This window comes from Aedes albopictus, chromosome 2 (genome assembly GCF_035046485.1).
Source record: "Aedes albopictus strain Foshan chromosome 2, AalbF5, whole genome shotgun sequence".
Taxonomy (NCBI): domain Eukaryota; kingdom Metazoa; phylum Arthropoda; class Insecta; order Diptera; family Culicidae; genus Aedes; species Aedes albopictus.
The window spans coordinates 321,630,430-321,647,332 of NC_085137.1; the positions used below are offsets into that span (position 1 = coordinate 321,630,430).

At 38.9% G+C, this 16,903-nt stretch overlaps 1 protein-coding gene across 1 annotated transcript; it reads right to left on the reverse strand.

Moving 5' to 3' along the window:
* Positions 1 to 3,301: 3,301 nt before the first annotated feature.
* Positions 3,302 to 16,375, reverse strand: LOC109408666 (charged multivesicular body protein 6). Its single transcript, XM_029879976.2, has 4 exons — positions 16,139 to 16,375; positions 15,963 to 16,072; positions 15,477 to 15,901; positions 3,302 to 3,628 (listed from the first exon to the last, which is right to left on the reverse strand). Exons 1-4 carry the CDS (start codon positions 16,211 to 16,213, stop codon positions 3,588 to 3,590), a joined length of 651 nt encoding a protein of 216 aa, XP_029735836.2. The 5' UTR covers positions 16,214 to 16,375; the 3' UTR covers positions 3,302 to 3,587.
* Between the last annotated feature and the right edge of the window lie 528 nt (positions 16,376 to 16,903).

Here is a 16,903-nt window from a genome sequence, read left to right on the forward strand (position 1 = left end):
TTGGCCTAGGGAATATCAAGAAAATCAATAGATGCCCATTAAGTTTTGATTTCGATACCCAAAACCTTAGTTTAGGTCACCTGATTCTTATAATATTTTCCCAGTACATGACCACTTTACGCATTTTGATTAATTTTTCAAGGTAAACGGATTTTTTGACTAATGTTTTGTCATCAACTCATTGGATTTTAGATAATAAGGCTACAATCAAGCAATTTGTTTTGTTAATTTGAAAATTTACAGTGAAAATACAAGGTGCTCATTATGCCCCACCTGCTCATTATGCCCCGCCTACCCCTATTGATAATGTGTTTAGTTTTTCTCTTTGCTCATTTGCTTTGGGTGTCCATTATGGCGCCAACCCCCTAATACGTTTTTTCATGTTTTCACTATGATGCAAAATAATAATTTTATGCTGTTTCCAATACTTTCATAAAGCCTCCGGTAGCGCCAGAAAAATGGACCAAACCATTGGACTGCACTCATCAGAGTCCCCCATGCTACCATTTCGATCACCGTGTCAACAAGATTGTGGGAAGCGAAGATAGCCTTAAGATCAACGTGTTCACGAAAACTGTGAGTCTGATTCATGCAACCGTCCTGTGTGCATTAATGATCTAACAATCAAATTCTCTTAACTTTCATGAACAGGTGAACCCGCCAAAGCCGCTGACTGTAATGGTTTACATTTACGGAGGTGGTTTTACAGAGGGTACCAGCGGGACAGAGCAGTACGGTCCGGATTTCCTGATGCAGAAAGATGTCATTCTGGTCAGTTTCAACTATCGTACAGGAGCATTAGGCTTTTTGTGCTGTCAATCTCCCGAGGATGGAGTACCCGGGAATGCCGGTTTGAAGGATCAAAATTTGGCTCTTAAGTGGGTCAACGACAATATTGCTTCATTTGGAGGTGATCCTGAAGCAATCACATTGTTCGGGCATAGCGCCGGTGGATGCTCTGTACAATTCCATCTTATCTCCGAAACTTCCAAAGAATTGTTCAAGCGTGCTATCATCATGTCTGGAAGCATTTATGGCAGCTGGACTTTGTCTCCTCAGCGTAATTGGGTTAAAAAGTTAGCCAAAGCTGTTGGATGGAGTGGAGATGGCTCAGAAAAGGATGCGCTCAGTTATTTGCGAACCGTTGAACCAGAGGACATTATCAATAACCAGAGCAAATTGGTAGGACCAGACGACGCAAAAGACTGTATCATTACGCCTTTCGGCCCGACCATTGAACCTTACTCCACTGAAGTATGCATGATACCGAAAGACCCAATGGAAATGAGCAGGGAGGCATGGGGTAACAAGATCGATATAATGATAGGTGGCACTTCTGAAGAAGGACTATTATTAATGCAAATGATCAAACATCAACCAGAAACTTTACGGAATCCGCAATTATTCGTAGAAAATGTGCCTCCTCATTTGAACATTACTCCGGAACAAAGAATGGTTTTTGCTGCCAAAATGAAAGCACTGTACTATCCGGATAGTGAACCGTCGATCGAAAACTTTGAAGGATATGTTGACATGATGACCGATCGAGCGTTCTGGCATAGTTTACATCGAACTATCCTGGCAAGAGCAAACAGTAACTCATTCGGACGGACATTCGTATATCGTTTCTGCGTCGATTCGGAGTCCTTCAACCATTATCGTATTATGATGATCGACCCAACTTATCGGGGTACGGCACATGCTGATGAGTTATCCTACTTGTTCTCTAACTTTACCGAAAGCGTTCCCACGGAAGATAGTTTTGAGTATCGCGCACTACAAACGATGGTTGATGTATTCTCATCATTTGCCACCAAGGGAGACCCGAATTGCGAGTACACCAAGGAATTACTCTGGGAACCAGTAAAGGAAACCAAACCAACATTCAAGTGCCTTAACATAACTAATGATGGTATTGCGTTTGTTAATTTTCCTGATTTCAAACGCATCGAGCTGTGGGATTCGATGTTTATAAATGATCCGTTGTTTTAAAATTGGCAAAATATGTAAAACATACTTAAGTAACTTTGCTTTTAAAATGCCTTAAAATAATCGGTAAGATTTTTTTTTTCAAAACTTGCATCAGGAAAAAATAATCTATAATATCACATTTATCTATGCAAAATAACAGATTGTGAACCAATAACTGAGATAGAGGCTTAGACTTATATTCAGGACCTTATTGCAACGTCAGTAAGGCTTTTATTAACGACCCAAATAATACCTAACAGAAGCAATAATAATCTAAATAACAAAACAAATAGCAAAAAAACGAAAAGAGAACAACGAAACAATCACTTACCCTATTCTGCAAAAGCACCGTCCACAACATGACTCAACCACATCATCAGTCAGTCATTTTAAAACATTTACAGCGAACTCCAACTTCGCAACGGCGGAACAGTTAGAAGCCTGAGCAAGAAAAAGAAACACATAATTAGTTTGTTTATGGTGATACTTTCACAACGTAACAGGATATTTAGAATGGTTTAGCAAGTCACTAAATGATATCACTACGAAAAAAAAAACTTGGCACGCGAATATAGTTTCCTAATGAAAATGATTATTGTATTAAACAGGCAACATATTCAACCCTTCAGGACGCGCGCCGTTGTAAAAAGTACAACACTACCAAAAAACCTCGCTCGTCGTATACAGCGCGAGCGCGGTGCAGCTTCAGCTTCAGCTTCAGCTTCAGCTTGATGGCGCACGTCCTGAAAGGTTAAAACAGCTTAACCCTCTACTTCCCATGGTTGCTCTAGAGCACCATCGATTTTCGACGAACTCGAGACAAACGGAATTAGATGATGTAATAGTTTTTATCATATGATTGTAACCTCATTAGGTGAACCCAACTGCCAACTACTTGTTTCAATAGTACAACTATTGATAAATAATCAAAAGACTATTGATTTACAACTAAAAACTTTTTCGTTGATTTCGGAAAATTTGGCAAATTTGCAAACTTTTGTTCAAACACTTTTTTCAGAAAAGCTTTCTTGGCATAGAAATTGTTCAAAGTCGTGGGAAGGAAAGGGTTAAGTAAACGTAGTTGCACATGGGTAAAAAGAAATCACTTTATCAAATTTATTTATAGGTCAATAGTTTGAAAGCTAGGAATACATCAATGGTATCTCCGAGCTCTCTCTCAGTTTTTCTGATATTTTCTAGATACAACAACGATAGACAATTTTCACAACAATTTGAATTAACAATTAATGATGAAATTTGTAGAACGCGTCCATCTTTTTTCTTATTGAAGAACATGGATTTTAGGGATCTAAGTAATAACAACCGTACCTTTGAAAATACGCAATCCCATTTTAATCGAAAAGCATTCCACCAAATTGCGTATAAAGCGGAACTTACGAGTTCTTTTCATATATCGGCAACAAAAAATAATGGCTTTAGTACAAATTAAATTGTTTTGCACATCCGGCACATCCGGCGCATCGACGGATCAGTTCTTATCAGTTAGTTAGAGTAGTGAATCGATCATTCAACATCGGTCGTGTTGAACAGGTCTAAGTATCCAAAACGTTTTCGGTTTTGCTTTTCACACCGAGTCGTCCTACCCCTATCACCATTTAAGCCTCCAGGGCGATCTTTTTTCCAGCGCGTTCGGGTTCTGAAATAAGAAAAAAACATCATGTCATAATATTATTGAAAATTGTAGTTATTGAAAAGGCTTTATCTGCAAAAGGTAAGACAAGGCGGAGCGATATGAGTCACCTAGGTAGTTTAGAAGTCGACAAAAAGTTTGTAAAATACTTAATAACACTGTTCGACAAAAAAAAAACTTTTGCCGTGATCAGAGACCCCATTAGTAGGGCATAAAAGCGCATGGAAAATGTAGGGTATCGCGCCTTTTGGGCGGTGGCTTCTATATTCGTCTGTTTTCCACTATAACTCAGTCAATTTTGAACCCATTGACTTGAAATGTTGTACACGGGTAGATACTATACCTATCTCACCACATTCCAAAAGTTGTGTCAATTGGTTCAAATTTGACTGAGTTATAGTGGAAAACAGACGAATATAAATAGAAGCCACCGCCAAAGTGGCGCGATTCCCTAGAAAAATGCAATTTTCAAAACTGTTGGAGCACACCTAGAAACTTTTTGAGATGAGTTTGAATTTTATTCATTTTTGAAGGGTCGACAAGAGCTTTAGAAATCATCATAAACACATTTGAAATACAATACCGTGGGGTGCCCTAATTTCGTGCGGGCCCAAACTTCGCTAACTTCTGACAACTGAGAGCATTATTATCTAATTAACAGCGGAATCATCCAAAATTAGCTATAACCTCAAAACTGTATTTGATCTCAATACAATTCGCAAAAAAAAAGAAATAAAAAATTTGATTTATGTCAAAGATTGAAAAATAAATTGCAAATGTATGCAAATAGCAGATGCCATATTCAGAGATACGAGAAAATCAACACTCACGGAAGTGAACAAATATTTCGATCTCTATCAAATGTAAATATTCCAATTTATGTTTGATTATTTCAATTCAATATGTTTTATTATAATACGTAATGAAATTACTTAAAAATGTTATTTTCTTATTTTGTTTTAACATTTTTGTTGTTGGCGAAATTAGGAACCCACAATTTGTATGGGTCCCTAATTTCGTGCACTCTTTTTCATAACTCTGTTTTAGAGGTTCATGTGTACAAATGGCTACAAAAGCATTGCATGATTCGGTTATAAATAATAGTTCTAATAACTATTTTAATTGGTTTAAAATTAGCTAGGGATTGCTCATAAACTACGTTGAAAAAAAAATAAACAAATTTATAAATGTGGGGATACTAAGTAAGCTCGGGATGATTTTATATACCCAAACATTGGGAGTTGTAGCTTACAGCTGCTAGTTTCATTCAAGCAAATTTTTGCCGTAAGCCTTATTGCCAGAACACAAATTTGGAAGACGACACTTAACTAGAACTAACCTCCCGAAGAATGTGCCTATTAATGGCACATAATAGAAAGGTAAAAAGCTACAATTAAAACAATGAATTAATTCACATTACTGACCATCAGTAAAGTTAGTGAGAATTTGATTCAAATAGCAAACAATATATTGTTTTATTATGATTTCAATAAAAGAGCAAAACAAACGTCAAAAATAATAACCCTTAAAACTACAGAAGGATTTTGGAAATCTTTATGTAAACATCCGGGACGAACATTGGAAACAGCAAATATTCACTCATATTTCGTCACAGACATCGATTTTATCTACACGTTATGGTTTCATTGGTATTGTACGAGTATGCTACGTTTTGAAAATTAACATATTTAGGCGAATTCTGCGTCTTTTAGAGTGAGCGAAATTTGGACCCATTTTGAACGAAATTTGGAACCCCTGCACGAAATTTGGCACTTCCAAACAAATCAAAACTAATGTTGTAACTATCTTGTATAATGTGAAGTTGCCTAATTTATATTTTTCTTGGGAGCTACAGTGCCAGCACTAAATATTATCGAAGAAATTAATTTGATATACTTTATGGTAAAATTTCAGTCGTTTATCAAACTTTGAGAATTCTTAAGTGCACGAAATATGGGCACCTCACGGTATCTTTGAAATGCAGTTTTGTGCAACGCTGTAATTTTCACAGATCTGAGAAGTAACTTTGATAAATAACTAGTCAAAATTTCTACCTATTACGGCATTCCGTTTCATTGATAAATATCCGCGAAGGCTTTACTCTGGCTTATATATTGAAAATCTTTTAGGTTTTTTTAATCTAATCCCATAAAGCACGCCCATATTCATATCCATTTAAAAAACTTCTATGCGTCAATGCCGTGCAGCGTCAGTCTTTCGGATGCTTCGAATGCCTCGGAATATTGGATGGATTTCCGCTCCAGTAGGAGGAAACGTTTCTTTACAAGTTCTCCACTAGGTCACTAGATGTGACGTCCGTTTTCTAGTGTTAATGTATTTTTCAGTCTCTGACTGAAGAAGATGAAAATTGTATTTCAAACATCTGGTTTAACTAAGTATGATTCTGGAAAGCTATACGAGAAATTTTAGGATATGTTTACAAAGGATCCACAGGAAGAAAGTTAGATTAATTCATTGAGGTCAGCATGAGTGTAAGGAAAAACTTTTCCAAATAAATGTAATGTTCTAATTGCAGTTTTCAAAAACTTTGTGTCGTTTATTGTAACGTTTGACATCAAATGTTACTTTCATAATCATGTTTAAATACCAATAAACTGCGATTTCGAATGCGATGGATTAGGATCACAATTCAGGCAAAATACACTACGTCCACTTAATTCAAGGAAGTATTTTGTTTTGATCGAACTTCGAGTCGTGCCCAAATTTAAATATCCATATATCGCATATGGATGAGAATGCTTTTCAATGATTTGGTGTGTATCTAAGTAAGCGTTCCAGATTGCTTGACCTGGTGGATATCAAGCAGTTCCATGTTCTTAAAAAATTAATACGATGCGGAAAATATATTCAAATTCCAACGACCTCTGCATTGAAACAAATTTGGACTTAAGTAAATAAATTATATTAATTCGCCTTAGTGCTTCTGGATAGATAGTATTTAACACTATATTAACTAATAGGGTCTAGGACCATTTAGGCAGGAGCACCTATTTTGGGCACTTGCTGCTATAACTCAGTCAATTCCAAACCGATTGACTTGAATTGTTGCACATAGCTATATACTATGCGTATCTGATCGTGTCACAAAAATCAAGTCAATCGGTTCTAAATTGACTGAGTTATAGACACAAGTACCCAAAATAGATGTCCTGCCCAAATGGTTCCAGACCCTGTGCCGCTGGAACTTATAAAGCAATTTTACAATCGTGGAGGACATTATTGAGCTTGAAATTAAGATTGGAAATATTTTTGGAAGTTTCATAAAAATGTCTTCAATGGTAATGCCCCAACATACACATTCTTTATTGTGAAACTAACTAAAACGTGATGAAAACAACAGTGCTTGTACGATTACTAATAGTAAATGAAGAATGTTCTCATTTTTGGCTTGCATTTTTTTGGGTTGCATTGTTTTGAACAGTCGTGAACTTAAACCATGTTTTCTGCGCAATGCCAGCTTCAATTTATTGTATTGATATAGGTTTGTTTTATTCCAATAAAGTTATCAATTTTACCACCTTGGTATGGCTAGGAGGTTCTTCGAAACATTAAGTAAATATAGACAACCCACGAAAACACTGGAAACTTTTTTTTTGTACTGATCGCAAAATATAAATGTATTAGATTTTTTTTACACAGGCTTACCACGTTAGTAATTTGAAAAATCGACCGGATTTTCTTCTCGAAAATTTGAATTCAATTATTTAGATCATAAGTGTAGCATTTCGAAGTCAAATGAAAGTAAACTAGTTATTTTGTTATGATTAGATAAGCATAGGGGCACTGTTGTCCTTCTGACTTCAGCTAGATTGAGGAGGTACGATCCGAGTGTCTGTTCACCAAGGAGGTGCGGCTCAAACAGCGTCTGTTCTGGCATCCAGCGGCTGAGTAAGAAACGCTGCACCACGCCCAGCTAGATCCAAGGTGGTAGCCCCATCAGCGTGGTCGTCCCAGTGTTGGTTGGGACGTTAAACAGAACTGGCACGATGGCCCTCCGGCGAGACAGGAGTGTTGGCGTAGGCCCAATAAGCCACCCGTAAAAATCCCCATTGCGAATAACATAGGAGAAAATACGACTCGATACAATCGGCAAAGACCCACGCGACGAAATAAGGACTATGATTGGAAACTTGGAACATGGAATTGCAAGTCACTAGGTTTCGCAGGATGTGACAGGATAATCTACGACGAACTACATCCCCGCAACTTCGACATCGTGGCGTTGCAGGAACTTTGTTGGACTGGACAGAAAGTGTGGAAAAGCGGGCATCGAGCGGCTACCTTCTACCAAAGCTGTGGCACCACCAATGAACTGGGAACAGGATTTATAGTGTTGGGCAAGATGCGACAACGTGTGATCGGGTGGCAGCCGATCAACGCAAGGATGTGCATGTTGAGAGTTAAGGGCCGTTTCTTCAACTACAGCATCATCAACGTCCACTGCCCACACGAAGGGAGACCCGATGACGAGAAAGAAGCGTTCTACGCGCAGTTAGAGCAAACATACGATGGTTGCTCGCCGCGTGACGTGAAAATCGTTGTCGGCGACTTGAACGTGCAGGTAGGAAGGGAGGAAATGTACAGACCGGTAATCGGGCGAAACAGCCTGCACGCCGTATCGAATGATAACGGCCAGCGATGCGTAAACTTTGCAGCCTCCCGTGGTATGGTAGTCCGAAGCACCTTCTTCCCCCGCAAAGATATCCACAAAGCCACCTGGAGATCACCCGACCATCAAACAGAAAACCAAATCGACCACGTTCTAATCGACGGTAAATTCTTCTCAGATATAACCAACGTCCGCACATACCGCAGAGCGAATATAGATTCGGATCACTACTTATGTCGTTTTCGTTTTTGCGGCGGTGCTACACCGCTTCGTGCTACACTTTTCACTGCAAAAACGAACATTTTCGGTGCAGTTGCATTGGTGTGCGTGAATAAAAACCAAAATATTTACAACTTTGCAAGCGTTGATTGGTGGACACGGTGTACACTCGCTACACTCTCGAATTTTGGAGTGCTGCACTATCTTGAACGGTGCAGAAAAAGTGCTACACCGATGCAGCACGAAAATCAAAAACGAACATTTTCGGTGCAAAAGTGCTACACCGGTGCAGCTCCACCGCAAAAACGAAAACGACATTAGTTGCTGTATGCATGCGCTCAAAACTTTCGACAGTTATCACCACGCGTCGAAGTCGAACGCCGCGGCTCAACATCGAGCAACTTCGTAACGTAGAAGTGGCTCAAGACTACGCGCAGCAGTTAGCAGTGGCCCTACCAACGGAAGAGCAGCTTGGCGCAGCTACACTTGAAGATGGCTGGAGGGACATCCGATCCGCCATAGGTAGTACCTCGGCTACAGCACTAGGCTTCGCGACTCCGAATCACAGAAACGACTGGTACGACGGCGAATGTGAACAGTTGAAAAACGAGAAGAATGCAGCATGGGCGAGTATGCTGCAACACCGTACGAGAGCGAATGAGGCACGTTACAAACAGGCGCGGAACAGGCAGAACTCAGTCTTCCGGATGAAGAAGCGCCAGCAGGAAGAACGAGATCGCGAAGCGATGGAAGAGCTGTACCGCGCTAAGGACACCCGAAAGTTCTACGAGAAGCTGTACCGCTCGCGCAGAGGCTTTGTGCCACAAGCCGACATGTGCCGAGATAATCACGGGAATATTCTCACGAGCGAGCGTGAGGTGGTCGAGAGGTGGCGGCAGCATTACGATGAGCACCTCAATGGCGACGTTGCAAGTACCGAAGGTGGCGTGGTAACAGATCTAGGAGTATGTGCACAGGACGAAAGACTTCCGGGCCCTGACCTTCAAGAGATTGACGAGGAGGTTGGCCGGTTGAAAAACAACAAAGCCGCTGGAGCAGATCAACTACCAAGCGAGCTTCTAAAATACGGTGGAGAAGCACTGGTGAGAGCACTACCCTGGGTCATTACCAAGATTTGGGAGGAGGAAGTACTACCGGAGGAATGGATGGAAGGTATCGTGTGTCCCATCTACAAAAAGGGCGACAAGTTGGATTGCGGGAACTACCGCGTGATCACACTACTGAGCGCTGCCTACAAGGTACTCTCTCAAATTTTATGCCGCTGTCTATCACCGATTGCAAGAGAGTTCGTGGGGCAATATCAGGCTGGATTTATGGGTGAACGCGCTACAACGGACCAGATGTTCGCCATCCGCCAGGTGTTGCAGAAATGCCGCGAATACAACGTGCCCACACATCACTTGTTCATCGATTTCAAATCGGCGTATGATACAATCGATCGAGAACAGCTATGGCAGATTATGCACGAATACGGATTCCCGGAAAAACTGATACGGTTGATCAAGGCGACGATGGATCGAGTGATGTGCGTAGTTCGAGTATCAGGGACACTCTCGAGTCCCTTCGAATCTCGCAGAGGGTTACGGCAAGGTGATGGTCTTTCGTGCTTGCTGTTCAACATTGCTTTGGAGGGTGTAATAAGAAAAGCGGGGATAAACACGAGTGGGACGATTTTCACGAAGTCCGTTCAGCTACTTGGTTTCGCCGATGATATTGATATTATTGCTCGTAAATTTGAGACGATGGCGGAAACGTACATCCGACTAAAGAGTGAAGCCAGGCGAATCGGATTAGTCAATAATGTGTCGAAGACAAAGTACATGATGGCAAAGGGCTCCAGGGAGGAATCACCGCGCCCGCCACCCCGAATTCATATCGACGGTGATGAAATCGAGGCGGTTGAAGAATTCGTGTACTTGGGCTCACTGGTGACCGACGACAACGACACCAACAGAGAAATTCAGAGGCGCATTGTGGCAGGAAATCGTGCCTACTTTGGACTCCGCAGAACTCTACGATCGAATAAAGTTCGCCGTAACACGAAGTTAACCATCTACAAAACGTTGATTAGACCGGTCGTCCTCTATGGGCACGAAACATGGACTTTACGTGCAGATGACCAACGCGCCCTTGGAGTTTTCGAACGGAAGGTGTTGCGTACCATCTACGGCGGAGTGCAGATGGAAGACGGGACGTGGAGAAGGCGAATGAACCACGAGCTGCATCAGTTGCTGGGAGAACCAACCATCGTCCATACCGCGAAAATCGGGAGGCTACGGTGGGCGGGTCACGTCATCAGGATGTCGGATAGCAACCCGACTAAAATGGTTCTCGAGAGTCATCCGACCGGTACAAGAAGACGTGGAGCGCAGCGAGCTAGGTGGGTCGACCGAGTGGAGGACGATCTGCGGACCCTACGCAGAGTGCGGAACTGGAGACAAACAGCCATGGACCGAGTGGAATGGAGGCGGCTACTATGTACAGCAGAGGCCACCCCGGCCTTAGCCTGACCGGTAAGGTAAGTAAGGTAAGTAAGGGGCTTGCTTTTTGTGGTTGAATTAAGAGAAAACTTCAAGGATTTGTGTTATATAAGTCATATTTGATTCTTGAAATGGAATGTCGTAATAGGCTGAAATTTTGACTAGTAATTTATCAAAGTTACTTCTCAGATCTCACCGGTGCACAAAATTGCATTTCAAAGATATTGTATTTCAATAGTATTTATGATGATTTCTAAAGCTCGTGTTATACCATCAAAAATGAATAAAATTCAAACTCATCTCAAAAAGTTTCTAGGGGTGCTCCAACAGATTTGAAAATGGCATTTTTCTACATTTTCCATGCGCTTTTATGCCCTACTAATGGGGTCTCTGATCACGGCAAAAGTTTTTTTTGTCGAACAGTGTAACTCCTTGACCCGATTCAAAGTGTATACACTAAACGGTTATCGTTAATAATAAAGCTAAATTACAAATTACAAAAAATAACATGTTTTTGGACAAGCAACTTTTAACCTTGCCCCTGGTTCTAGTAGGGGAACAGATAGATCTTTTAGTAATACAGATTTTCTCGATGAAAATCGCCAATATAAAAGATTTTTTTTGGTATATAAGACCATATTCATCTATCATCTATTAACACATTGAATAAACACTACTTCTAGTAAACATTTATATGATTTATTTTGAATACAAAAAATTATGTAATATGGGTGAATGTAAGACGACATGAGTCTATATTTTCACGAAAAAATAACTATCATAAGTTTGCAGTAAAATCCACTTGGTAAAAAAGGGGTTTGAATAAAAAAACACTTTTAAATACTTCAAAATCTTTGTTCGTCACAAAAGCAAATTTATGTGATTCGAAAATATGATTCCGAATTCCATTTCTCCAAAAACCATCACCTCGGATGGCCCAGTACCACAAATTTTAATACCCCGAATAACACATTTCTTTGAAAAAGTGAACACCCGAATATTTTCCAACAGTCATTGTCTAAAAATACTTATAGGCGTTAATAATAAGATTATGATGTGAAGCAAATTCATTTAATAAATATTCATCCTTCTTTCAACATTGGTTTTTCTTTCGTCTTATATTGTTACAGTAGCACTTCTTTGACTCATCACCCGGATAAAAACTAACCATAGGGTGTTTGGTGAAAACCATTCATGCACCATACAGTGTACCAGCTACAATAATGAACCATTTCATTACAAGTTCACTAAAAGCTTCGCACATTGTAGCTACTATACATTTACATTCGATTTTTATGTAACAATATATTATACTGTTTTTCTTACGTTTGAACCATTCACTTTTCCGAAACATTATTTTTCCGTGCATTATTCATTATTTATTCAGTTTTAGATTTTTTCCTGCTTTGTTTTGTTGATGTTTGTGACTTTTTTGATGCCAAGGAAAGGAAAGAAAAAAAGTGAATAAGTTGAAACATCAATTTAAAAGTAAAAAGAAAATCGCGTTAAGTACTGTTCCTTTGAATTCCACTAAGATTCCAAGGAACAGTACTTAACGCGATTTTTTTTACTTACGGATATTCCCCTAACAAGCCCAGGTTAATCATCATCATTAATTTAAAGTCAATAAAATGTTTAAATAAGTAGTAAACCAGATCTCTTAAGAACTGCAGATCCAAGAGATATGGTGGACTAGGTATGTAGAGTGCGATGAGAGGAATACGATTGACGTACTTTATCGTAGAGCCATCTTTAACATATGGACTGGACTGAATACTGAAAGAAATTCTAATATAGGTTCGTCTGTGGGATCGCTTTTTAACCTAACTTATACTTGAATCGAACTTGACAGTTTTCTCATGGGTTGTTATGTATTTCCCCGTGTATTTCAAACTTTGGTCAAACTGGAGCCTCAATATTGCAAAAACGGTTAAGCACGCTGTAATGATACTTATGTACCTCGTCACCCACTTCATGCAACTACATTAGTGGTCTAATAATACTTAGCGCGCTCGGCATAGTTCCATCATGCCGCTCAAAGTGTTGCCACAAATAATGCTTAGTTTGCGAAACCCAGTTATCTGGCTGGTGGGGCATGGGAGCCTAAGCTTCAACTGTTAATGCAATCAGAGACTACTCAGACCTCGACTCAGACTTAGACGTGGACGATCCAATATGAAGGGTTATCCAAAACGCTCTGGAGAATTCCCAAAGCGCATTCTCATAATGCTAGTAAGCCTAAGATGCCATTAACAGGAGGAAAATGACAAGATAATATAACATTATATGGTTTATGTAATGTAAACCAATACAAGATAACCAAAGAGAACCAATCCAAAACCATTTAATTAAATGTATAACCAGTAGTGAAACTACAATTGAAAACAATATATTTACGGTACATTTTATTGTTTGAAACCATATGTGTACCATACAATGTACGGTTTATTAAAACCCACGTATCAGTATTTATAACAATTCATTTACAATATAATGTATGGTTTTGCAAAAAAATATATATGGAGAAATATATTTTTTTATATTGTTACGATACTTAACCACCCGTATAGTATATTGTAAAAATCTTATTTACAATATACTGTATTGGGTTCTACATTACATTTTATTGTTTTTGTATTTTTATTTTTACAGTGGTGTCTATTGTAAAAATATGGTTTTAAATAGTACTGTTACAATACAACGTTCGGTTTTTCTACTGTATTTTTTATTCGGGCAGTTTTAAGCCAGTCGTACACCAACCGTGGATTGCAAATTGCAACTAATTAATCACGTAATATCTCAAAAATTCATGTTGTAACATGTACAAAACTTCGCATTTATATGAAGAGAAAGTGTAAACTTTCCATTTTATGTTGAAATTTGTGGTAGCTATCGCGATATTCACTGTGTTCGCAAAGTCTGAAAGTCTAACCTTCCAGAAAATTAAAATATTTAGGTGAGCAATAAAAGAACCGAAACGTCGAACGTAAGAACAACAACTGTGTTTGCTTACCACTCAGACTGCTTTTGCCGAAAAATTATCTCGCCATATTCTAAACGGGTACCAGTATCTCCCAAAAAAGGCTAATATAAATGAGAGTTCCATTTCTAGGGATACTACACCAAAATACCAACAAACATGATCAAGCCTATGATAATACTATAAAGTGTGTATAGTTTGTTGTGTAGCTACATGTATTTTTTTTTGTGGAATGACCAGGTAGAGCAGCACTTTGTATGTCCGGAACCTAATTCCATATATATGGACTTCCGATATTTTAGCTTGAGAATTCAAAGAACACTGTAAAACTATCACATGCTTCATGGTTGTGGGTTTACAATAATCAAATAATATCCTAAATTATTTTATTATACATTCTGCAAATTATTTCAAGCTGATTACCAATATTATCGGTGTTGGTCATTCGCAGCACCGCGGCACCATCCCCAAAAAAAAACACTCACTTTTTGAGCTTCCATTCGATATTGTAATAGATAGAAAGAATTCAGTCAAAACCTCTATATCAAAATATAGTCTATCCTGTGTCAAATTGTGTTCTTAATTTCACCAGTCGTTGTCTGCTTATCTGTGTTCATCTCAATCCGAAGCATTATCATATCCACCGTCACCCTTTTGTCTTACCCATGTCGTTTTGTATGTTGTTGCGCATCTGAGAAACAGATACAGCATCCGCTCGATAACTGACTGCTCTTTAACTAGACTGCTTTTTAACTGGGCGCTCGATAACTGGGGCAAAGTCGAGTTAAAAAGCAGTTATCTGTCAAAAATAAGCGAAATATAACCTCACATTTTACAAATCGGTAAACAAGACAAAATATAACAATAGCCTCCGGCTCCGGAAGCTCAGTCCACTTATCGAGCGGCGCTCGCTTACTGGACTGTCGACAAAGCCCAGTTATCGAGCGGAAGCTGTATACCCTTTCCAAACTCCAATTACACTAGTTTCAAATCGAACGCCAGAATTATGTTCTGATCTCAAGATCGTGCTTCAAAGTAGAACGATTTTTAATATATATATATTAATTTTATATTAAATATAAAATTTACTATAACTCAAATATTTTGCGTTGCTGTCAACGAATTTTCAATCTTTCTTTTTGCAGAAATAGAAAGCTGAAAATATGTTTCGATCATCCGAACATATTTTTTGCATCAAATCAGTGGGATACGAGATAGGTGGTGATTATATAGGCCAATCAGTATGAAAAAATCAATTAAAAATTTCTTTCTCAACGTTGAAACATTAGCATTGCTTACGGAAAAAGAGATGTATGAAGCGAGAAAGTTTGCTTAAAAATAGAACAAAATCGATTTCAAATTGACAGCCTTGTATGGAAAGTCGAAAAAAATTCCGCTTTACTATATTTTTTTCCTTCACGTTTTCAACTCAGGGTATGATTCTACACTAAAAATGATCATCAGCTTACCGAGTTCAAAAATGCTGTAAATTAGTGTTATTGTTGAATAACATCAATGACATACCTCTTTCCTTTCGTTTTTTCTCCTGCACTGGTTCATCCTCCGGCACGTCGGGTAAACGCTCTTCGAGGTCTTCTCTTTCGGTGGATCTTTCCTCGTCTTTGCCTCCGACGAGTTCCTCCAGCTCGGCCAAAACTTCGTCCTCGTCCTCTTCGGTTAGGACACCATTTAGCAAGGCGTCAATTTCCTGTTGCTTTTCTATGCTTTCCCTCGTTTCGTCCAGTATCTGTTCGACCTCCTCGATCGATAGAATTTCGTTCACCTTCTTCAGGGCCTCGTTGCCAACCTTGAGCCCACTGATGACCTGTGCTTCGACCTGGGCGAACTCGATATCCGAAGCAAGCTTTTCGATTGTTTCAATTTGTGCATCGGCATTGGTAAGCAGCTTTTCTTGATACTTTTTCTTACGAAGCAACGTTTTCGCTCGTCTGTAAAAATATTCAAAACCATTTACAATTTCCAAAATTAAATATATTGAGATTCCCTTACTCTTTTCTTCCGGTAGCCAGACACTTTTTGGCCATTTCACGATCCTTTTCCAGCTGTAGCTCGATCCGTTTTTGATACTGTTTCAATTTATCTCGTTGTTGTTTCAATTGCTGTAAGTTTAATCGAGAATCAATATATTTTGCGCGACAGTTATTGCAGATAAGGTAGGAACTTACAAGAACGGCTTTGTCCTGTTCAGTGACTCTGCTAACTTTTGCTTTACTGCTGGATTTCCCAAACAAGTTCCCCATTTTTTAACCCCCAAGAGTTTGAAAAAAATCCTCTAAAAACTTAACTTACTAATTAAATTAACACAGTGATTTCAAAGGAACCTACAAAACTTATTTAATTTACAAAATACACTGCTCAGCTGTTTTGGATGAAGATGAGTAAAGCTTTTGCTTTTTGTTATTGTTTTGAATTTATTTCATCTTGCCATAACATGTGAAAACATCCTAACGAAACAATTATGTGCGTTACGCGATTTTTTTGAAGCGTAAACGCTTAGGGTGATTCAGGTAATTTGGACTGACCGTTACGCATACATATTTTGGACACTTCTTGTATTTCTGGAGCTCGATTTGAATAGGTCGTATGTGCTTTTGTCGATATAAAATTCGATCAGTTTATTTTAGTTATTGTAGCAATATGGAAGATATTTTTGATACTTTTAATGATGAAACGGAAAGCTTATTTTGTGAGAATTCTGCTGTATGTATCAACTTTGTTCAATTTCAACTGTTTTCGCTACAATAAGCGAATCCAACTGATCGAATTTTTAATCGACAAAAGCACATACGACCTATTCAAATCGAGCTCCAGATTTGATTTTGTCGTAAATCAGGCCAAACATTTCAATAGGTCCTATCTGCTTTTGAGAGGCTCTCTTTGTTCACTTTCTCTTTCAATTATTGAAATGTACAGTGACGATTCGCTCGTTG

Bases quoted from the DNA above. Each gene is read 5' to 3' on its own strand.
- LOC109408666 (XM_029879976.2), bottom strand. From the start codon at position 16,213: ATGGGGAACTTGTTTGGGAAATCCAGCAGTAAAGCAAAAGTTAGCAGA. The intron at 16,073-16,138 runs GTAAGTTCCTAC...TTAAACTTACAG, and splicing joins AACAGGACAAAGCCGTTCTT to CAATTGAAACAACAACGAGA. The intron at 3,629-15,476 runs GTATGTCATTGA...TTCTTATTTCAG, and splicing joins GAAAAAACGAAAGGAAAGAG to AACCCGAACGCGCTGGAAAA.